The sequence below is a fragment of the Petromyzon marinus genome, chromosome 65 (genome assembly GCF_048934315.1).
Source record: "Petromyzon marinus isolate PM22_M1 ecotype Great Lakes invasive population chromosome 65, UKy_Petmar_22M1.pri1.0, whole genome shotgun sequence".
Taxonomy (NCBI): Eukaryota; Metazoa; Chordata; class Hyperoartia; order Petromyzontiformes; family Petromyzontidae; genus Petromyzon; species Petromyzon marinus.
This window is the reverse complement of record NC_133731.1, coordinates 4,461,328-4,483,549: the sequence shown is the minus strand read 5'-3', so window position 1 is coordinate 4,483,549 and position 22,222 is coordinate 4,461,328. Positions and strand designations below refer to the sequence as shown.

Sequence of the window (22,222 nt, the reverse complement as noted above, 5' to 3'; positions counted from 1 at the left end):
CGAACCGCCGCGTGGGCCTCTTGCGCGAATCCGTGGGCGTCCGCGATGGGCGCGACCCCCATCGCTCGCACCGTCCACCGTCGCCCGACCGCACGCTCCCCCCGGGGCCCCCGGCGGCAGTGTTGAACCCCGGTGACCCCGCCCCCACCGAGCGAGCGTTTGCCGGACGTGCCGAATTGGTCTGCCGTGTGCGGGGCGTCCGTCGTGGCCTTTGTGGGTTTGACGTCCCGAGCCCTGAGCCATCATTTCGTAGCTGCTGATTTGTGTGTGACTGTGTGTGACTGTGTGACTGTGTGTGTGTGTGACTGTGTGTGTGTGTGACTGTGTGTGTGACTGTGTGTGTGTGTGTGACTGTGTGTGTGACAGCACTTGCCCTAACAGACTGTTAAGGCTATGCGAGGGATCTTTGTTTTTTTTGTATGAAACTTAGACCCCCCCCCCCTCATGGAACATCTTCGCCGGTTAGAAACATTCAGGCTGGCCTGCCTACGATCCATCCTGGGTTTAACCAGGATGGATTGTGTGAGAAGCTCACAAATCTTTGAAATATCTCGACAAAGACCCATCGGTGAGCTCCTCTGGCAGGTAAGGCTGCGTTGGCTGGGTCACGTAGCCTGAATGCCCAGCCACTGCATGCCTAAACAGCTTTTGTTAGGCTGGGGGCTAAACGGGGGCTAAACAAGCAAGGCAGGAGCTAGAGAAGAGATGAAGTGATGTGGTACAGGAAGGCTGAGTGGACTTGCCGATGACTGGTACCAGCGGTGTCAAGATCGGCCTCTCTGGAGGAGGCTCGTGAAAGACGCCACTGGGCAGTTGAAGGCAGTCGCCGTCCAACAACAACGGGGGGCGGAGGAGCGACGCTCACAACAACGAGCGGAGGGCCGGGTGGCTAAAACGCAGCAGGTTGGCACAGTAGGGGGGGGCACAGTTGGTGCATCGGCCCAGTCATCTCGAGTCAGTCGACCCGTGGCACCTGCTGGGTCTGTCCCCGTGACCTCCTGCCAGCGGGCGTTGGACGCTTCACGTGGCCTCAACGTGCACCTGGCCTGGCACAAGCGCCGTGATGGCGTCACCGCCACCGAGTGGCGAATTGCGGTTGTTGTCGTACAACTGTGCGCGCGCGCGCGACTGCGTGTAGAGCGGAAGTGCAGCCGTTAGATTCCCCGTTCCTTCCCCCCCGCACCTTAGGCCGACATCGCCTCACGATCTTCGCCCCCCCGCGCCTTTTCAATTTCTTTTTTGCCACGCGTGCGTGCGCAGGCTTCGCTCGCTGCTCGGCGGCGTGCTGGAGGAGCGCCGCTCGGTCCGCCAGGAGTTGCTGCACGTGGACTCGCAGCTCAAGGAGATGGCGCTGAGGAGCCACCAGCGGGAGCGCGACCAGGCCCGCGTGTGCCTGCTCTGCGACGACCACCGCACCGTCGACAAGGTGCGCTCGCCCGTCCCCTGTCCATGCCCCCTACTGGTCCCCTCCCCCCTCCCCGTGCACGCCTCCCCCCAATCTTCCGTCGCCCTTCTCCGCCACACACCCCCCCCCCCCCCCCCCCGCCCCCACCCTCTCCCCCGCCCCGCTCGCCTTCTCCCCTCCGACCCTGGCGGTCGCCTGTCCCATCACCCATCCTGCCCCCCCCCCACTTTTCTTCACCCCCTTCTGCCTCCCCGTCTCCTGTCCATCCCCTGCTGTCCCCCTCCTCCCCCCCCCCTCCTCCTTGCCTGCTCTCCCCTCCATCTCCCCCTCTCCCCCTGTCTCCCTTCTGTGCCCACCCCCTCCCCCCCGCCCTGCTTACCTGCCCCCCATTTCTCCTGTTCCACCCCACCACCCCCCCCCCCCCACCCCCCTATCTCCTCACCGGTGCCGTTTGGCGAAGCGCTCGGCACGGCACGGCACGTGGGAGGCGGTTGGCGGCGGAGTGGTGGAGGGGGGGGGTGGGGGGGGGGGTGGGGTGGGGGGGGTGGGGGGGGGTGGGGGGGGGTGGGGTGGGGGGCGGGCGGTGTTACCTAAAACCCGCGAGTTCATTAAGCGCAAACGAGCGGCGCCTCGTTAGGCGTGCGCGTGACACCTGCTCGTTAGGCGGCGGCGGCGGCGGTGACTCAGCGCGCGATCATTTACCGGGGGGGGGGGGGGGGCGCTGGGGGCCGGTCATCGCGTCGATCGCGTTTGCCGCCGTCGCTAATTGGATTTATTTTCTTTGTCGGCGCCCGGGCCCCGAAAGTTTGTGGCTCGTTATTTTCCGCGCCCTTTTGTTTTCCGGTCCCTCTTCTCCTCTCTTCCACCGCCCCCCCCCCCCCCCCCCGCACGGCGGCGGCGTTGTGGGGGGGCCGTTGGGTTTGTTGGCCAGCGCCGATTGCTTTTATGTCCGGCTGGAGGGCTTGAGCGGCAGCCGGCGAGGGGTCTCCTCGATCAGTCATCTCCCTGTCACGCTTCTATTGCTACTCCCGCGGTTACCGCCGCCGTGCAATTGGCTCTCGTCAATGCCTCCGGCTTCGTCGAGGGCTCGGTCGGTCTGGACGCTGACCGTTTCGTCGCGACCTGCACACTCCTGCCGAACCTCCGCCACCACTCTCGATTCAACCACCACCACCGCCGCCGCCGCCGCTACACTTGCAGGACCACAGCAACTCACTCGCCCGCTTTCCCTTTCACCCGCTCACCAACCCGCTCACTCGCCTACCCATCACACGGAAAGTCACGTCAAACTCGCGCAAACCACTCCAATTACCCGCTCGCCTGTTTTCCCGCTCTCACCAGCTCACCTGTTCACTCACACACTCACCCGTCCACTCATCTGTTCACTCGCTTAATTTCACTCACGAACCTCTTCATCGGTTCAGATTATTGTCACTGTTGAGGAGGAATCGAGCTTGGTTCTCTGGGTTCGTAGCGCAGCGCGCTGACCGTTGCACTCCCGCTCATATTTACACACACACACACTCAACCGCTTGCTTAACCATATGCGTAACTTCAATCACACACAACCACCCGTTCGCTCTACCGCACACACTGTCAAAAGATATCCCCGCCTAGCCTTTCGCAAGCGACTGACATAAGCGTTGTTGGCGAGCACCTATTGAGTCCGGCACGGCGCACGAAGGGGGATCACGTGGTCACAGCGCCAGGCGCTCATTTCAGACGCGACTCAAGGGCCCCGGGTCTGCTTCTGTTCACTCGCAGCGGATGTTTAGCCGCGGCCAGGAATCGAACTCAGGCCTCCAGGTTCGGAGTGCGGTGCGCCGCTACCTGCGCAACCACTCCCCCCCTCCCCCATAGGTTTGAGTCGGCCTCGCGCGGGCCGTGGGCAAACGAAAATAACAAGAATAGGCGACCTTTTTCGAATTCGGTTAGAGAAAAAAAAAACAAGAAACGTATTCACCGCGCAGCGCCGGCCAAGGCGCACTGCGTGGCGAGTCCGGGACGGTGATGGTGAATGACGTCACGAAGCTGTCACGTGAAGAGCCACGTGCGGCTCCCGAGCCGCAGGTTGCCGATCCCTTGGCCTAGTGGAGGCTCAAGACCGCTCCCCACACACACGCACGTTCAAACACACACACACACGTTCAAGCACACACACACACGTTCAAACACACATACACACACACACGTTCAACCACACACACACGCTCAACCACACACACACGCTCAACCACACACACACGCTCAACCACACACACACGCTCAACCACACACACACACGCTCAACCACACACACACACGTTCAACTATACACACACACACACACGTTCAACCACCACACACACGCTCAACCACACACACACACGCTCAACCACACACACACTCAACCACACACACACACGCTCAACTACACACACACGCTCAACCACACACACACACGCTCAACCCATACACACACGTTCAACTATACACACACACACACACGTTCAACCACACACACACACGTTCAACTATACACACACACACGCTCAACCACACACACGTTCAACTACACACACACACGCTCAACCACACACACACACACGCTCAACCAACACACACACACGTTCAACCACACACACACACGCTCAACCACACACACACACGTTCAACTATACACACACACACACGTTCAACCACACACACACACACTCAACTACACACACACGCTCAACCACACACACACACACACGCTGCTTCTTCTCTCACGAACTCGGCGGCCTCCGCTGCAAGCGCCTCACTCGTGCGCTTGGCTCATTAGCGGAGTGCGAATGGGAGCCGGCTGCACTTTCAGACTGCTTGCTCGCCTCACTCACGCACGCGCGCCTTGGCCCCCGCCCGTGTGTAAAGGGACTGGTGGTGAGGGGGGTGGTGGTGGCAAATCCCGTGCGGGCGACAGTGACGCGTTACAAACGTGCGCCAGGGAGGCCTATTAATAAACCAGGTGGTCGTGTCTCAGAAATAGAGATCGCAGCCTCGCTCCTGTCTCCTCATTCTCTTCCTGCCTCCTCCTCCCTCACCCTCACCCTCCTCCTCCTCCTCGTCATCTTTGCGCAAAATGTGCGATCCTCGCTGCGGCTGTTGTCTTTGGGTATTGAGGTGGTGGGGGGGGGGGGGTCGCGGGGTGCGGCGGTGGTGGGCAGTGGTGGCGGCCAGGGGGTCGGTGTCGTGAGAGAGAGGATGGGGGAGCGGGGAGCGGGGAGCGGGGGGGGGGCCCTTGTGATTTCACGGTCGTGAGGTCAGGTAAAAGATTTGGCTTTTGGGTGTCGTTTGAAACGTGTGAGTCTGTGCACAATGGGGTTTAACCATCACCATCATCATGATGCATCATCGTCGTCGGTGGCGAAATCACCATCGTCAGTTTTTTTTTTGCATTTCCACGTAATTGGCCTGCACAGGTGGCCGTGTTGGGGAGCTTTGCCGGGCAACACAGCCCCGTAGGCCAGCGGGCGGTGACGCACGGCGCTGGGAGGCGCGCGTCCGCGGAACGCACGCGCCTAAATAATTGAACGCGGCACAAACGGTCCAGGACGTCCCCCCCCCCCCCCGCTGGTGCAGGGCTCGCGTGGGCGAGCAAAAGGACGCGACTCCAGGCGTCGCCGCCGTAGCGGGCGCCCCCTCGTTTACTCGTTTACTTGCCCGTTTGTCCGATCGAAACATTTTGCTTCGGACGAATCCCCTTGGAGACGGGGAACGTCGTTGGCGGGCGGCGTGGGAGGGCACGCCGCGTTCGGCGGCGTCAACCGCGTTGGGGTTGTCACCACGGCGGCGCGCGGGGGGGGACCGCGTGTCCGCACGTCGCCGGGTTCGTGTCGGGTGACCTCGAAGTCACCGCGGTCGTCGTCGTCGTCGTCGTCGTCGTTTCACCGCCCGCCAACATTTGTCGTCGGTGACCACACGGCCCAGCGGCGCAACCGCAAACGCGTTGCCGCCTGCTTCGCAAGTGGACGTTTTAGGATGATTGTTTATGCCGGTGGAGGAGTCCGATGTGCTCCGACGAGCTTTTTGTCGCAGATGTCTCGTCCGGGGCCACGGGGTAAGAACGCCACAACGAACAAACACGACGGGAGCGCGAAGTGCAAGAAAAGTAAACAGATCGCCCAGACACACACGAGTCAAACGATAAACCATCCCCATTTTTGAGAAGCGACCTGGCCATCACGGAGGGCAGCTCAACAAATCGGCACCGTCATTTGCGCGTGGATAGCACCGACACAATCTCAGTGTTCTCACCGGGTGCATGTTTGACGTCAGTCGCCAGAGTAGGGGGAGGGGGGGGGGGGCCCGCTGTCCAAATTGACCAAATTCTAATTCTAGACCCCGCAAAGTCGGGATGACGGAGAGCAGCAATCGCCCGCCCGCCGCCACCCGGCGGACTCGTGCCCGACGGGGACAGCTGCCACTGGGGGTGCCCTTTCAAATGATTGGGTGCTGCTGCTGCGATGGCGAGTGGTGCCCAAGCACAATTAATTTAATTTTAAAAAATAAAACAAACAAGTGCGTGCGCGCGCGTGTTATTGGGGAGCAGCGGCGAATCGAACCCGGCGCCACGCGCATTTGGGGGGCGGCCGCTCCGCTCGCCACCTTACCGAGACTCGGGGCCGAGCAAGCGGGGGGTGGGGGGGGTGGGACACGAGCGTAAAGCCCACGGATCCACAGAGCACGCGTACACTTTGGCCCTTAATATATACAAAAGTCCATAACCACCACCCCCCGCCACCACGAGAGAATCGCGACGAATGAATTCCGCCGTCAAGTGGCCGCGCGGGCACCCGGGTGGGCGGCGCTGGGGCTTCGTTCTGAATCGAGGATTAATGTGGCACGCGTGCCCACGCTCGCCCTCTCCGGAGACGTCCGCCCGCCCGCCCGCCCGCCGCCCGCCGCCGGCCTCTAGGATGCGCGGGAACGATCGCTCTGCTCTGCTCGCTCGCTCGCTCGCCCACCCGCGGTCCCCGGCTCCTCTCCCGCTCGCTCGCTCGCCACCAGCGACCTCCGGCTCCTCTCCCTCTCGCTCGCTCGCCCACCCGCGGTCCCGGCTCCTCTCCCGCCGCTCGCTCGGCCACCAGCGACCTCCGCCTCCTCTCCTCTCGCTCGCCCACCCGCATTCGTCTCCCCTCTACCGCTCGCCCCTCGTCGTCCCTCGCTAACGACTCGATGCGCGATTCACTTCGACGAAGGAGGTGGGGGTGGTGGGGGGGGGGGGGGTGTCAGGCATCGACTGCCTGGTTCATCAACGCCTCGATGTGAAAGGAAAGCTGGAGCCACGTGGAGAAGATCGCCCGCTCGCCCGCCTACACGCTGTCTCCTTTCGCCTTCTCACGTGGGGTGGCGATGGGGAGTGGGCGTGGGTTGTGTACGGAGGGGGCGATGAGGAGGGGGCGCGGGTTGTGTACGGAGGGGGCATGGGTTGTGTACGGAGGGGGCGATGAGGAGGGGGCATGGGTTGTGTACGGAGGGGGCGATGAGGAGGGGGCGTGGGTTGTGTACGGAGGGGGCGATGAGGAGGGGGCGTGGGTTGTGTACGGAGGGGGCGATGAGGAGGGGGCGTGGGTTGTGTACGGAGGGGGCGATGAGGAGGGGCGTGGGTTGTGTACGGAGGGGGCGATGAGGAGGGGGCGAGGGTTGTGTACGGTTAGGCGATGAGGAGGGGGCGTGGGTTGTGTACGGAGGGGCGATGAGGAGGGGGGCGTGGGTTGTGTACGGAGGGGGCGATGAGGGGTGGGCGTGGGTTGTGTACGGAGGGGGCGATGAGGAGGGGGGCGTGGGTTGTGTACGGAGGGGGCGATGAGGAGTGGGCGTGGGTTGTGTACGGAGGGGGTGATGAGGAGGGGGCGATGAGGAGGGGGCGATGAGGAGGGGCGTGGGTTGTGTACGGAGGGGTCGATGAGGAGGGGCCGTGTAGAGCGAGGGGTGTGCAGCAGTCAAAATCCTCCGTTAATTATTTTCAGAGTTCACACTGGGGGCATTTAATTTATTTCAAGTTAAGTCTGAAATGCGATCCCTCGATAATAATCATAATGGACTTTTGATTATTTATTTTTTGCCGAGCCAAGTCTCCTCATCCCCTTTTTTTTTTTTTCACGGTGCGGCGCTTAAAATAACAACTACGATCCGGAGCGGCCTGGAGTGGGCGCCCCTTGCCTCTCCCCGGGGTGATTTAACAACCTGGCAGTGGAGAGGGAGAGGCCACGGGGGGCTCACCCTCACTCCCTCCTTCCTCCCTCGCCCGCCCCCCCCCCAGAACATCGACGGAGCAGCAGGATGTGGCTCGCGCCCGTTGATTTGAATTAAAGCGGCGAATTAGCGAAACACGGCGAGCGCCGCTTGAAATTCGCTCCCCCGCCCCGCCTCCAATTTGCTCCGTAATATAATCCATCGCTTTCCGTTTGCGGCCCGGGCCGCAGAATTGCATTAATCTCATTAGGTCCGTGGCACCGGCGTTTTGCAAACACCGCACCGCGCCCCCCCCCCCCTTCCCCCGTTCGTGCCCCCCCCCCCGCCCGCGCCCGCCATCGGCGTGCCGATAAATTTGTCCGAGCGCTGAGCCTAAGAGTCAACACGCGCGGTGCGAGTTGCGCGGTGCGCGGTGCGTGTGACGGCGGTGCCAGCGGAGGAACGGACGCGGATTGGCGGCGGGATTAATATGAGCAATATCGAGGAGTCGCTCCGCGGAGCGCGAGCTCGCTCCGGCTCGCTCGCACGGGATGATGAGTCACGGCGATGACAGTGAGTTACGGGCCGCCCTCCCGCCCTCCCGCCGCGCGCCATCTCCACCCCGGGCCTCTGGGGGCTCCAGCTCGTTAGGAGGTGCGCCCACCGCCGTGGAAGGCGGGGGGGGGGGGGGGGGACTGTGTGGCGCGCGTCTGCGTTGTTGTGCGTGGGTGTCGTGTCCACTGAAATGGGATTCCTGGTGCGGCGGGTAAATTTCGCCGCTGGGGAGACAAAGGTGGCCGGGCACGGCGCTTGTCATCCACGCAACACTTTCTGCGCCGTGCCGGCCTTCACGGGTGCTCCTCGCTTAACGGCACCTTGCCCCGAGAGTCCGTTGAGGCTATCGGGGGGGGATCTTTGCCTTTTGGGCCTCTTTGTGTGTTTGTGTGCGTCTGGCGGTTGTTGTGTCTGCGTATGCATCTCTGTCTCATCGTGATTGTATATATGTGTGCATGTAGGCGCTTGCTAATAGTGCCCGCCTCGGCAGTCTGTTGGAGGCTATACGGGAGAACGTTGTTTTGTGTGTGTGTGTGTGTGGAGTGGTAACCGTCGGCGGTTTGATGACACCCTGCGCCACCGGCCAATCACGGTGACCGAATGTTTGGGGCGGAATTTGTGTCTTGTTTGTTGGGTGTGCGTGCGCGTGCACAACCCCACCGCCCATACCCCCACCGGCCCCGGTCCCCTCATCACCCTCGCGCAAGCCGCCTTTTTTCGCCGGTGCGCGGGTCGAGCGAGCCGGCGAAGCGAGGAGCCGCTCGCGTTTCTGTCCCGGACCCGCCGGCGGTCGACGCCGTCGGCGACGCTGTCGGCGGCGGCGACCGCCATCTTGGGCTCTCCCGGAGCAGATGCGCCGGCGATGACGCATCCGGGGCGCCTCGGGAGGCCCCCCCCCTCCCCAGGAGGGCCACTCGGCGTGACGCACGTCGGCATGGCGCGCGGCGCTGCCAATCGCCGCGGCCGCCTCGCCCGCCTCGGAGCGAACGTCTCGGAGCGAACGTCTCGGTGCGCGCCTCCGGGCCTCCTCCTCGGCTCCGGCAAGCAAAAAGCTACGTGAAGACAAAAAAACGAATGATGTAACATCCTCCTCGTTACAGTGCCCGGCGACAGCTTCCACGGCGAGATCAACGGCCTCGGCACGGCCAGGACGCGGCCACGGTCGCCGCGGTTTTTGATGGCCGAGCGATTTGCCAAACCGAGCTTTGGCGCACGTTGGCGCGACGCGCGGTGCAAGTGGGGGGGGATTTTGAGCCGTAGCCACCAGTGCTGCCACCACCACCCTTTAGCAGCCGCAACGTGGTGTTGTTGTTGTTTTCGGCGACGACAACACTGCCGCCGCACGTGGTTGATCATCGAACGAGCGTTGAGCGCGGTGCCCCCCCCATCAACTTTGGGCGGTGCCCCCCATCAACTTTGGGCGGGCCCAGAGCCGGTGGTGGAATTAGAAGAGGGCCCCCCCCAGCCGCCCCCACCCCGGAGCCTGCAAGAGCCCAGAGTGAGTGGGGGGGGGCCTTGAGGGCAACTCAATGGAGGGTTGCTGCGGGGGGCGGAGGGGGGGGGGGGGCAAGGCACCAGCATGGCAGAGATACTGGGCGCGATGCGCGTAGGCGCTGTTGCTCAGTTTCGCACAGCCAGGGAAGCCCACAGGTCACCCCCCCCCCCCCCCCCCCTTGGCGGAGAAAGAGAAAAGAGGAGGGCGGTCGCCGCAGCTAAGCGGCCACGAGCGGCCAACAGGAAGGGGAGGGGTGGAGCCCCCTCGGCGGGTGACGGGAGGTCTTCGCAAGGCCGTGGGGATGTCAGACGGTGGAGGGAGCAGCCGGTGGCGGGTTTCTGGCGATTGCGACTCACCTCGAGGGTAAGAAGGGCCCGCACCCCCCCCCCCCCCCCACGTCTTCGATAACCCAGCGGCGTCTTCGTGAGCGGACTTCCCCGCCCGAGCGGCATGTGCTGGACCACGGCGCGACCGTGACCTCACAGAGGACCGGGCAGGGGGCCGGGGGGCTTGATGGGTTGCTTCTTCCCCTCGTGGACGCGGCGGTCGCACGGAGAATCGCGGCGCGCGAGGCCCTCCGCGTCAAAGTTGGGCCGGGGGGGGGGGGGGGGGGGTGTTGGGAGGGCCTTCTCGGCGGTGGCCCCACCTCCCCGCGATGGCGCCCCGCGCCTGCGTCGTCCGCTCGGGGCGGAGCGCGCGGTGGGGGTAGGCCGGGTGGAAGTTCCGGCCGCGGGGGGACGGGCGGCACCGCGTGGAGCTCGGCGCCTCATCGCCGCCTCCGTCACCGGGACGCAGGGCCCGATCCGCTCGCCTGGAATCTGACCGGGGGCCGTGGCAGCGGCGTCTGCGGCTACGAGAAACGGAGGCCTTCCGTGGTGGAAGAGACTCGGGGTGGTGCGCCGCACGCGCTCCTCGGGCCCTTTCCCCTCGAGGGCAAATTGCGCGCTCGGGAAAGGAGCGCGGTGGGCTCTCGAAGAGGAGAGGGGACAGGAGGAGGCGTTCGCCCGTAATGCCCCTTCCGGCACTCGACGGTCGCGGCTGCTTCTTGCGGCCCTGGCGGCCAGAGGGCCCTGGGGTGTCCAAGGCCTCCAGAAAGGCAAACGAACCAAGTTCCCCCCAGAGGTCGAGGAAGCGGTGGAGGCCGCTCGCCCCCCCCCCCCCCCCCGAGGGCGTGGGAGAGAAGGCCCCCCCTCCCCAGGGAGTGGGGTGACGGACGGGTGGGGTGACGGACGGGGCGGCGACGCCGGCAAATTTTCCGTTCGATAAGAGGAGCTTAGTGGGAGATGACGAGGAGACGGGCAGGAGGAAGCACGCCCCCCAACGGCCCTTTGTGGGGGCTCGGCGTTAGCGGCGGCTTCTTGCGGCCCTGGCGGCAAGGGAAGGCTCCCTCGGTGGTTGCCCGAGGCCTCCAGAAAGCCGAACGAACCGGTTCCCCCCAGAGATAAAAGGAGAGGCAGAGGCCGCTCGCAACCCCGAGGGCGTGGGAGAGAAAGGCCCTCCGAGGTAGAGGGGGGGACAGGGGGTCCCAGCGCGCCCGGTGGAGGGCGCCCGGGGCCCAGGGAGATCCAGCGAGTAACCCCTTCTCCACCGTGAGCACGCGATTCTCATGGCGGTGGTGGTGGTGGTGGTGGGGGGGGGGGGGGGGGGGGTTGTGTGGCGTTTCACCAGGTGTAAAGGCCCCGCCGAGCCACGTGTCGCAAGTGACGGCAGCCAAGCGCTGGAAGCGAGCACGTTTCTGCATTCGGCGGGGGTGGGGTGGGGGGAAGCCGGAGGGCCCAAAGGAAAATCCACGCGACCGTGGGGAGTGAGAGAGAGAGAGAAGAGAGAGAGTGATGCAAATATACAGGCCCATACCTCGCAACGTTTCCGTAGTGCCCGGCACAGTACGATTTTTCAATCGTTGCTAAGTCGGAGCACGTCGGTGTGACCGCCACCTGTGAACGTCGTTTTTTTTATGACCTAAACCCTGCTTTTACTGACCCCCCCCCCCGGGAAGATCGATGGGCTTTGGTCGCCCATGGAGGGGGGGGGTGGGGGTTGGTTGGCTCGACCGCCAAACCTCCCTCGACGTTAAAACCTCGTGCTGTGTCGGCAACGCGTGTCGCTCGGGTGGGGGGGCGGGGGGTGGGGGGGCGGTGGTTGGGGGGCCTTCCCCGTGCCCGCCCCCCCGCGCGGTGCCTTACGGCGCTGTTGGGTTTCGCGCTACGCACGTGACACAGCGGCGGTCGTCTTTGCACGGGTCACGACCTGCCCGGCCGCCTGGGGGAAAGTGTGCGCACGGACGGGCGCACGGACAGGACGGACACACGAACGGACACACGGACGGACACACGGACGGACGGACAGGACGGAACGGACACACGGACGGACACACGGAACGGACATACGGACGGACACACGGACGGACGGACACACGGACGGACACACGGACGGACGGACACACGGACGGACACACGGACGGACGGACACACGGACGGGTCTCCGCGGGTTTGGGCCGCCGCTCGCCGTTCCCGTCGCCGTTTGTTCTGCGGCACGCGAGTTTCACTTTTTCGACCGCCGAGTTTTTTTTGCTCGAATCACGGCGTCGCTCGCGCCGGCGAGGAAAACTTTCCCTTTAAGGTCAGGTGGTATTAGCATGCGTTGAGCAAATGCTGCGGCGGCGCCCTGGGTAGGTGACTCACCGGCACATATCTCCTCCCCCCCCTCTCTCTCTCTCTCTCTTTTATTCGCCGACCGTCTGCCGGCGTGAATGATGATTTCTCACTTGAACATTCCTCTCTGCCTCCTCCCGCCCGCCCGCCCGCGCGCCCGCCACCAAACCCCGGAGCTCTTGCTTGGTTTAGGGTTTTTAATCCGCGCTCGTTTTTTGTTCGGATGAGTGGCATTTCTTGGCGGCCTTTTTATTGCGCGCGCCGGCTTTGTAATCCGAGCCCGAGCAGCTCCGTTTAAACAGTATCATTAGCAGCGCTCGCGCTGGGTTGGTGCGAGAGCGAGCGAGCCAGCGAGCGAGCATCGCCTCTCTCCTGCATATTGATACGTACCCCCAAGTGGCCCCCACACGCTCCTCCCCTCGCGCTCACGATTTACACGTTTGAAGTTTGTCTGGAAGAGCAGCCAGCAAACAGATACAAAGATCCCCCCGGCGTAGCCTTAACAGACCTGTTGGAGGCAAGTGCTTGTTAGCGAGCGCCGATGAGGGCCGGCAACGACGCACGAGGAGGGGGTGGGTGGGCCAGCACCACGCCCCGGGGGCCGCCTTTGCCTCCCCGGTGGCGATGTTTACTACACACGCAGCACCAGGTACTCGGACCTTTGGACTGTGGCCTCCTCTCGCGAATAGCGACACGGGCTCTTTCGGTAGAAGGCTTTTCGCAAGCAATGTTACCCGCGGCAGAGGCGAAGCGCATTTACGTGCGACGTGCGTGCGCGACGTGAGAGGAAGAAAACCCCTCTGTCGTGTTTGGGCGTCTGCAAAGTGTGCCACCTGTGTGCGACAGCGTTGTAGGCAACCCAGTGGCGGTGACGCTCTTGCCTCGCGGCAAGAAGTAGTTGCCTGGGTTCCATTCCCGACCCGGGGTGTGTGTGTGTTTCTCCCCTTGTGCGTGGATTTTTTTTCCCGGGTTCTCCCGATTTTTCTCCCGAAGCTAAATCCCTCCCTCCCTGCCCTCCCTCCCTGCCCTCCCTCCCTCCCTGCCCTCGCTCCCGCACGCAGAGTGAACCAGTATCGGCCAGACAACATCCCCATGCTAAAGAAACGACCTGCGAATTGCTCAATTGGGATCGCGCGCGCCAGCCAGCAGCGGCAGAAGCAGCGGCTCCATCCGCCTCCTGCGACAAACTTTGGCGGGAGCCTCCTGAAAAAGAGCCTCTTTAAGGCTCGGCAGCGAGGCTTTTCCTGCGGTGGAACCGATCGCCAACGCGAACACGCGAGCTCCGTCCGTTGGCGTTCTCCCCTCCCCCCCCTCTCCCGCACGCATCTCGTTGCCCTCCGACCCGTACGATTTATTTTTTGTTGCTCCGCCAGGCCTCGACGTAGATCGCATCGAATGCCGGTCGGCGGCACGGTTGGCCGATCGGCAGCTTTGTAGGCGCGTGCGGTGGGGGTTGGAGGTGTGGGGATGCTGCTCCCACTTCGTCCAAGTCACGCCTGGCAAGCGTGGAAGAAGAGGAGGCCGCAGTGGCGGGGGAGGAGGAGGAGGAGGAGGACCCTTCTGCCTGCCTGCGATCGTGCGAGCGAGCTGTTGCGGGGGCTGCTGTCGTTTAGCTCTGCGCGGGTGCCCCGGGCAAGCGCCACCGAGTCTCTCAGGAGGGTGCTGCCACATTGGGATGTTGTGTCCGTGCGGGTGCCGGCCACCGCGTGGCGCGTAGGCGGTCGGGTGCGGCGGGTGGAGCGGCGGGACTGTGCCGGGCGGTGCGTCGCGGCGCAAGGCGCTACTGCGTGGTTGTTTGGGGGTGGTAGCGGGAGGCGCCGGGTGACGCTGGGCGGTGCTAGGTAGCGCGTGGCGGTGTGTTCGCAGCAGAGACGTAATTCCGGCCGGGCCGATCGATGGGGATGGCTTTCCGCGGTGGTCCCCGCGGGCCGGGCGAGTGCGTCATCGGGGCCGCCGCGCCGCCCGGCGTTAACCCCGGCTCGCACGGAGAGGGCCACGCGGCCTGGCGGCCCCCTCCCCCGCCGCGTCTCCCGGGGCCGCGTGGACACGACCAGCTCGACCCCAACCTCCTCCTCCTCCTCAGTCCGCCTTTATGAACCTCTTTCTCCTCCTCCTCTTCCTAACTGCTACTCTTCACTCCGTCTCCTTCCTCCTTCTCACCTCCTTCTCACTGCTCCTCACTGACTACTACTCTTCACTCCTCCTCACCCTCCTCCTCCTTCCACTGCTCCTCACCCCCCCCCACGCCCACCCAGCGATGCGATAAATCGTGACGACTCCGGTGGGGGGGGGGGGTGGGGGAATCGCGATTAGGTTCGATAATCGGTAGATTTGCTTTGTCCCTCCAATTTGTGTTGCACACAATGTACTTGTTTCTCTGTCCGTCAGTCTGTCTGTCTGTCTGTCTCGTGCGTGGTCTGTCTGTCTCGTGCGTGGTCTGTCTGTCTCGTGGGTGGTCTGTCTGTCTGTCTGTCTCACTTAGACTGTGCGTGCCTCGCTTGAATCGCCCGGCCCGGCCCGGCCCGGCCCGGCCCGGCCCGCCTCTCCGTGCCGGTGGTTTTGTGAGCGTGTCTTGCGCCCGTTTCTCCTGTGCGTCGTCGTTGTCGCCGTTCTTCATCTCTCGGTGCCCCTCGTTCTTCTCTCCGCGTCGTCGCGTTGCCTCTCGTCTCGCGGATCGCTACCCCCGCCTCCCCGTCTCTCTCTCTCTCCTTGCTTGTTTCTGCTCCCTTATGTTTTATTTAACCGCCGTGCGCTCCGCCCGCCCTGGTCGCGTCGTTTGCCGCGCATTCGTTGACGCGCGCCTTGAATGTAACGCGAGGCGTACCGTCATTTCGCACCGACGGGGATTCTCACGCCCGCTGTTTCGAGCGTCGCGATGGCCGCGACCAAGTCGATTTTTCCGACAGTGAGTCGTTGACACCGCCGCCGGCGAACGGACGTTGGGCAGGCACGCACATGGGGCGATTTCCTGCCCACGCTGGCATCGAGAACACGTGAACAGCCCGGGAGACGGTGATGGAAATTCCGCATTCCTATGACGGGGCAAGTCGATCCACAAGGCAGCCACCGTTGACTCGTGCACAAAGTGGTACCTATTTTATCGCCGCGCGCATGCGTGTGTGTGTGTGTGTGTAGGGAGCGGTGGTGTAGCAGTTAGATTACCGCTCACGGCCACCAACACCAGCGACGATTATCTGAACCGGCCCTGGGCCTCCCCTAGGTCGACTCGGCCTCAAATGAGTACCTGGTGCTGTGTGTGTGTAGTAACCATCACCACTGCGGAGACAAAGGCGGCCGGGCTTGGTGTTGGCCACCCTTGCTTGCTCGCTTCGCAGCACTTGCCCCAAACGACTGTCAAGGCTATGCATGGGATCTTTGTCTTTGTGGGAGCGGCAAACGGGGAGCAGTTGCATGCACGCATCGGCGTTGAGCCGCGTGTATGTGTCTGTGTTGAGTGTGTGCATCCGTCCCTCTCCATTTGCGCGTCCAATCCCGCGAGATGAAATTTTTCCCGCGGCCCTCTCTCCCCTCTTAATCCTGCAGAGCCTTGGCAAGCGTCTTAGGCGGAATCGAGTAAAAGGTCGGAGCGTGCTCCGGACGGATCGTTATTCATCTCTTTCCACTTGTGGGAGGAGGGTTTTTTCTTCTGGAAGCAACTTGGTGTTTCTTAAGCGGCGGCGGCGGCGGCGGCGGCCGTGGCGGTGGTGGTGGTGCTGGCAAGGCCCGGAATGCGAATGTCCCTCTTCTGGCCCCCACCCTGCCGACCCCCCACTATCACTTCCCCCCCCCCCCACCCACTCTCCCCCCCCACCTACCACCGTTTCCCCCCCCCACTACCACCGTTTCCCCCACACTACCACCATTTCCCCCCACACTACCACCGTTTCCCCCCACACTACCACCGTTTCTCCCCCCCCCACTACCACTGTTTTCCCCCCACACTACCACCGTTTCTCCCCCCCCACTACCACCGTTTCCCCCCCACTACCACCGTTTCTCCCCCCCCCACTACCACCGTTTCCCCCCCCCCCCACTACCACTGTTTCTCCCCACACTACCACCGTTTCTCCCCCCCCACTACCACCGTTTCCCCCCCACTACCACCGTTTCCCCCCCACAACCACCGTTTCTCCCCCCCCACTACCACCGTTTCTCCCCCCACACTACCACCGTTTCTCCCCCCCACAACCACCGTTTCTCCCCCCCACTACCACCGTTTCCCCCCCCCCACTACCACCGTTTCTCCCCCCCACTACCACCGTTTCTCCCCACACTACCACCGTTTCTCCCCCCCACACACACACTTGTGGCTCCCGCTGCCACGTGCCTGGCTTCTCGCTGCCGTACTGCAGAGACGCGGAGTTGGCGGCGGTGGTGGGCGAGCAGGGGCGGGGTGATGGGGGGGTGGGTGGTGGGCGGCGAGTGGAGGGGGGTATAAATAAATAAATAATTCGGCAGCTGCTGCTTGGTAGGGGGCTTCCCTCGTTGCTGCACCTCCTCGAGGGCGCGACTCGCAAGGCCCCGCCCACACCGCCCCGCCCTGCAAGTCACGCGCACTTCTGTAATAATGATGATGATGTATAATAATAATATAAAATAATAATGGAACAAAACCGCCGGGCCGCCCCCCCCCACCCACCGTGCCGACGGCTCGGTTGAGAGGGAGAGCGGATAAATAAATAAGTGAAAATTACAACAACAAAAAAAGCAAAGCCGGCTCCGTTGACGAATTTTGTCCGCCGCCGATCTCGTTAAGGAAATTAACGCCCGTGCCGGGTTCTCTGTGCCGCTCCCACGCCGTGGTTATTGCAGCGATCCGTCACCGATCTCCGGCCCCATCGCCAGCGGCCGGCTCTCCACGCACCCCCCGCTCCCTGCCCCCCCCACCCCCCCCCCCCCCCCGGGTAGAACAGTTCCCTAATTAAAAAATCTTTATTGGACGTAAATAACGGCATCGGCTTGGCAGCCACGGGCGGCCAGCGCTGCTCACGGGACGTGTTCTACCAGCGCCGGCCAGATGGGCCGGAGCGTGTGGCCACCCACCCACACCCACACCCACCCACCCACCAACTTACGCTCACTCAAGACGCTAACCCTCAAATTAACAACGATGCCATTTGTTTAGCACCCATCCTGCTGCCGCGGGTGCTGTAGCGGTCGGCATGCCCAGAGTGCGCCCGCTACCGCACCCCCCCGCCCGTGTAATCCATCGGTTAGACGATCAGCATGTCGGGCGCGGTGGGTTGTGCATATCTCCGTACGTGTCGGAACTTCTTTCGCTTCGCCGTACGTAGCCAACCGTGCTGATCGGAGGTGCGGGGGGGGGGGGGGCGGGGGGGTTGGGGTTAAAACAACATGCGGGCGAACGCACGTTGTCCGAGCCAACCGACCAGCGCGGAAGAGTAGGCCAACTACGATCCAGAACTCCAGCGCGGCGGAGGCCGCTTTCGCGAGCAGTGACGAGAACGAGTGAGCGTGCAAATAGCGCCAAGGCCTTTAGCCCCCCACCTCCACGAGTCCCCTCTTTTACCTCCTGTCAATCCCGGCACAGCGACGCCTGGTCTCGGTACTCTTGTCGAGGGTCCTGCTGCTGCTGCTGCTGCTAGCGCCGGGGACGTTTTGTCCAATTCCTCGCTCGTTAAGGAGTCGCTTGTTTTGTATTTTTTTGTTTTGCCGTTTGCCCGAGCGTGGGAGGAGACGGGAGGGCCACCGGGAGAAGCCGCGCGTGGGTGGGAGGGTGAGCAGAGATGCTCTCGTTGCCTTAACACGGTGCCCCCCACACCTCCCCCCCCCCCCCCCGAGGTGACACGCTGTGGGGGTTGGGGGGTCGTGGACCGCGTACTCGCCCGGGCACCTGCAGCGAATCTGCCAATATGTACGTCTGTAATAACGGCGTTTTAACGTGCAAAATGATGACGCCTTCCCGCGTGGCGCAGGGGGGTGTGTAGGCGTGCAGGTGCTGCCCTGCAAACGTTTCCTCTCTTGCCGCTGGACTGTCTCCAAGCGGAATCGCCTTGCAGAGAGAGTCACCTCGACCGGAGAGATGTTAACCACCTCGCCTGCTGCCGTACATCTGGAGGCTGCGTGTCTCTCTCTCTCTCTCTCTGTCTCTCTCTCCCCGTGGTCGGGTGGATTTTTCTCCGGGTGGTGTGGATGTGTTTTCCCTCCACATGTAGAATCGACGTCACGCGTTCCGAGCATTTGGCTGCTTACATTTCCGCGTGATGATGAGCCCACTTTGCCGAGCCGTCACTTGTGGCCAGGTCGCCTCTGACAGAGAGCTGCTTAGCTCAGTGGGCCTTGCCTGGTAAAATAAAACAAATAATAGTTCATATTCTTAGTTTTTTCGGTAAAGTCACGTTGAAGGGAAACAACAAAATAATAAAATATATATAAAACAATAAAAAAATTCGACCATAACTCAAACGGTCGTTTGAGTTATGGTCGAAACGTCGTGAGAATTTGTTATTGTTTTATATATATTTTATTATTTTGTTGTTTCCCTTCAACGTGACTTTACCGAAAAAACTAAGAATATGAATTACTGCAGTCACGAAAGCTTTAAATCAAAATTCAAATAATAGTTGTCATTATGAGACCTCCTTTGCCAGTAACAAGATATAAGAATAGGTTTTACCCTTTTAACTGGCACAAAAACTGACACCTTTATTCAAGGCATCATGTTTGCAATAACCACAACACAAGCAGTCAAAATGCAAACAAAAAAGACAACTCTGATAATAATATGCACTGTCCTTGAATTTGATTGGTCCACACCCGAGACAGCTTTTCTTAGAGCCTAGTCTCCATTGGTGTTGGACCAGAAGACGCCAAAAGGCGTACAACTCAAAAACAGCGCACTATCAGAGTATTGAGGGCTCGGGGTGAGCATTAACATTATGAGACCTCCTTTGCCAGAAACGCTTTAAACGCGTGTACACCAGGTGACCAGTCAATTCGTCTTGCTCCGTCGGCCGGTGGAGATTCTTGACGACACAATCTTGAAGAATAAAACTTGCCATTTAGGTCCATCTGCCGCCACGGGTCATTCTTTGTTGAGCTGGCAGAAGGCCGAACTTCACCCTGCTGATTAAAAAAAAAACGCCCATTGCTTTGCACGGAGAGAACAAATGCTGCTCGAAAACATTGGAACAGCATGCCACAGGGTAATGGGTGAACTCTGAGGGTCGAGACGATAGGGATACAGAACACGGAGATGGATGCGGAGAGACATAGATGAGAGACAGATACAGAGGCGAAGAGATGCAGATGGACATCGATACAGACAGACAGACAGAGAAAGGAGCTCAATCGGGAGAGACACACGTAGAGTGACGAGAGAGACGGGCGAGACGGAGCTCGCTTGCGTCTCTCCCCGTGCTTGCGTGGATTCTTCTCCAGGTCCTCCGGTTTTCCCCTGCCACGTTTGGGAACGAAGCGTTTAGCGCAGTGGTTCTTAACCTGGGGGTGTGCGAGATGCCCCCTTCTGGGGTGAAGAACCACCGGTTTAGGGTAAAAAGCCTCTCCCTGTTATTGTGGGTGCCTCCACCCCGACCCCTGGCTACTGCTGTCGGCTTCGGGGTCGCGAGGTGCCCCCCCCCCCCCAGACGTTGACGGCTCGCCGGGGCAGAAGCCTGCCCATCGTCTCGTAGTTGGGGGGGGGGGGGGGGGCGGCGACGGTCGGTCGCTTCCCCAGCCGGCGCGGCCTGCGGGCGATTTCGCTCGTTCGGATCCGCGCGCCGCCGTTCCAGCGGCGTCGCCGGGGGAGAGAGGCCTTCAACGTTCGCTGCGACGCGTGGCCATCGTGCCCGGCGGTTGTTTTACCAGGACGGCCGCCGCGGGGGTCCCGGGAACCTGCGAACCTCCGCAGTGGGTCGGTGCGCCGCGCTACGAACCCCCACCCCCCCCCACCGGGCCTTTCCCCTAGGTCGACTCGGCCTCACCGGCAATTGTGGAGCCAGCTCGCCCCACCGCGTGCCACCGCGTGCCGGCCTTGGTGGGCGCCCGCTACCCGGCGTCCCGTATGAAGGGGGGCCACCCCTTCGGGGTGTTGACCCGTCGTCGGTGCCCTTGGCGTGCGCAGGCGACGGGCCGGCTGGAGCGGTGCACGGCGGCGTCTCGGGCGCGGCGCGAGCACATGGAGGAGCGACGGCGCGCCGTGGAGACCCGGCTCAAGGACAATACGGAGCGGCTCAGGGTGCAGGCGGCGGCGGCCGTGCAGCCCTCGGACGAGCCCGACGGCGCCCTCTCGCAGGTGGGAGAGACGCACCGCGGGGGGTGGGGTGGGGCGATTGGGGGGCCCGCGGCGGCGGCTTCACTCCGGCGCTGCCCCCCGGCGGGTTCCCCCCGACGCTCGGTTCCCGCTCGCCGGCAAGCATCGGCGACGGATATCCGAGCCCGGTCCCGGGGCCCTCGCCGAAGTCCGGGGGAGCCAACCCGGTTTTGCCGCCGGGGAGGCGAAGGCGGCCGGTGCACGGCGCTGGCCACGTCGGCCTCGGCGGGGTCGCACCAACCCGCCGGCGGCCCGAGTTGGATCCGCGCTCACGATAACACTTGATTACCGGTCCCGCGTGGCGTGCAGTTGCTGGCGCTGGGCGTGAGCGGCATGCAGCACGAGCAGGAGGCGGGGGGCCTGCGCGAGTGCCTGCAGCACGCCGGGCGGCTCGCTCGCCTCCACGACACGGACCGCCAGCACACGGAGCGGTGAGCCGCTTGCGTGTGTGCGTGTGTGTATGCGTGTGTGTACCTGGTGCAATGTGTAAACATCGCCAACGGGGAGACAAAGGCGGCCGGGCCGGGGTGCTGGCCACCCACCCCCTCGTGTGACGTGTGCCGGCCTTCGTAGGTGCCGCTCTCCAGCAGCACTTTCCCCAACAGTCTGTTGCAGGCTACACGGGGGATCTTTGTGCTTGCTCATGCGCACATTGCTTTTCACAGTTTGATGCTGTTGTGCCTTCGCGTGGAGAGGGGACCTCGTGCGTTCGGAGCTCTCGCAGCCTCCCCCACTCCCGTGTTTGAGAGCGGCCCGCAGAAGGAGACTTCCGAGATCATTTTCCGAGTGAAACCCCCCCCCCCCCCCTCATCCCGCACTGCCGGTGGGGGGCGGGGGGGGGGGTGGGGGGGGGGGTAACCGCCGTCGCGTGGCTGGTTGCAAGCCCCGCGCTTTTGAACTCTCTGTGGCGGACGTGACCTTCCCCCCGCCGCATTAATTCCGCCCACCCATGGCCCGCTCCCCCACGTGGTTGTTACCGTGGTGGGCGTCATTCTCGCGGTCGCGCCTACGCTGCTGCCTCCTCCGCAGAAGCGCCGTGCGTGTGTGTGTGTGTGTGCGTGTGTGTGTGTGTGTGTGCACCGTGCGTGTGTGTGTGTGTGTGCGTGTGTGTGTGTGTGCGCCGTGTGTGTGTGTGCGTGTGTGTGTGCGCCGTGTGTGTGTGTGTGTGCGCCGTGCGTGCGTGTGTGTGCGCCGTGCGTGCGTGTGTGTGTGCGTGTGTGTGTGTGCGCCGTGCGTGTGTGTGTGTGTGTGTGCGCGCCGTGCGTGTGTGTGCGCCGTGCGTGTGTGTGTTTGTGTGCGTGTGTGTGTTTGTGTGTGCGCCGTGCGTGTGTGTGCGCCGTGCGTGTTTGTGTGCGCCGTGCGTGTGTGTGCGCCGTGCGTGTGTGTGTTTGTGTGTGCGCCGTGCGTGTGTGTGTTTGTGTGTGCGCCGTGCGTGTGTGTGTTTGTGTGTGTGTTTGTGTGTGTTTGCACCGTGCGTGTGTGTTGCTGCTGAGGGGCGGCGGTCGGCCGCTGCGCTGCGAACCCGGCGGCCCGAGTTCGATTCCCCGCTCACGGCCGACATCGGTGACGATTATCTGAGCCGGTCTTGGGCCTCCCCCCGAGGTCGACTCAGCCTGAAATGAGTACCCGGTGTGGTGGGTAAACATCAC

General features: G+C 62.8%; 1 protein-coding gene across 1 annotated transcript in view; it reads left to right on the top strand.

Annotated features, from left to right (window-relative positions):
• LOC116956416 (kinesin-like protein KIF18A) overlaps nucleotides 1-22,222 on the top strand; it is a 144,521-nt gene that overhangs the window by 77,734 nt on the left and 44,565 nt on the right. Inside the window, exons 11-13 of the mRNA XM_076054261.1 lie at nucleotides 1,261-1,426; nucleotides 20,385-20,555; nucleotides 20,883-21,004. Of these exons, the coding sequence (XP_075910376.1) occupies nucleotides 1,261-1,426; nucleotides 20,385-20,555; nucleotides 20,883-21,004 (459 nt within the window). The remainder of the gene's footprint in view (nucleotides 1-1,260; nucleotides 1,427-20,384; nucleotides 20,556-20,882; nucleotides 21,005-22,222) is intronic.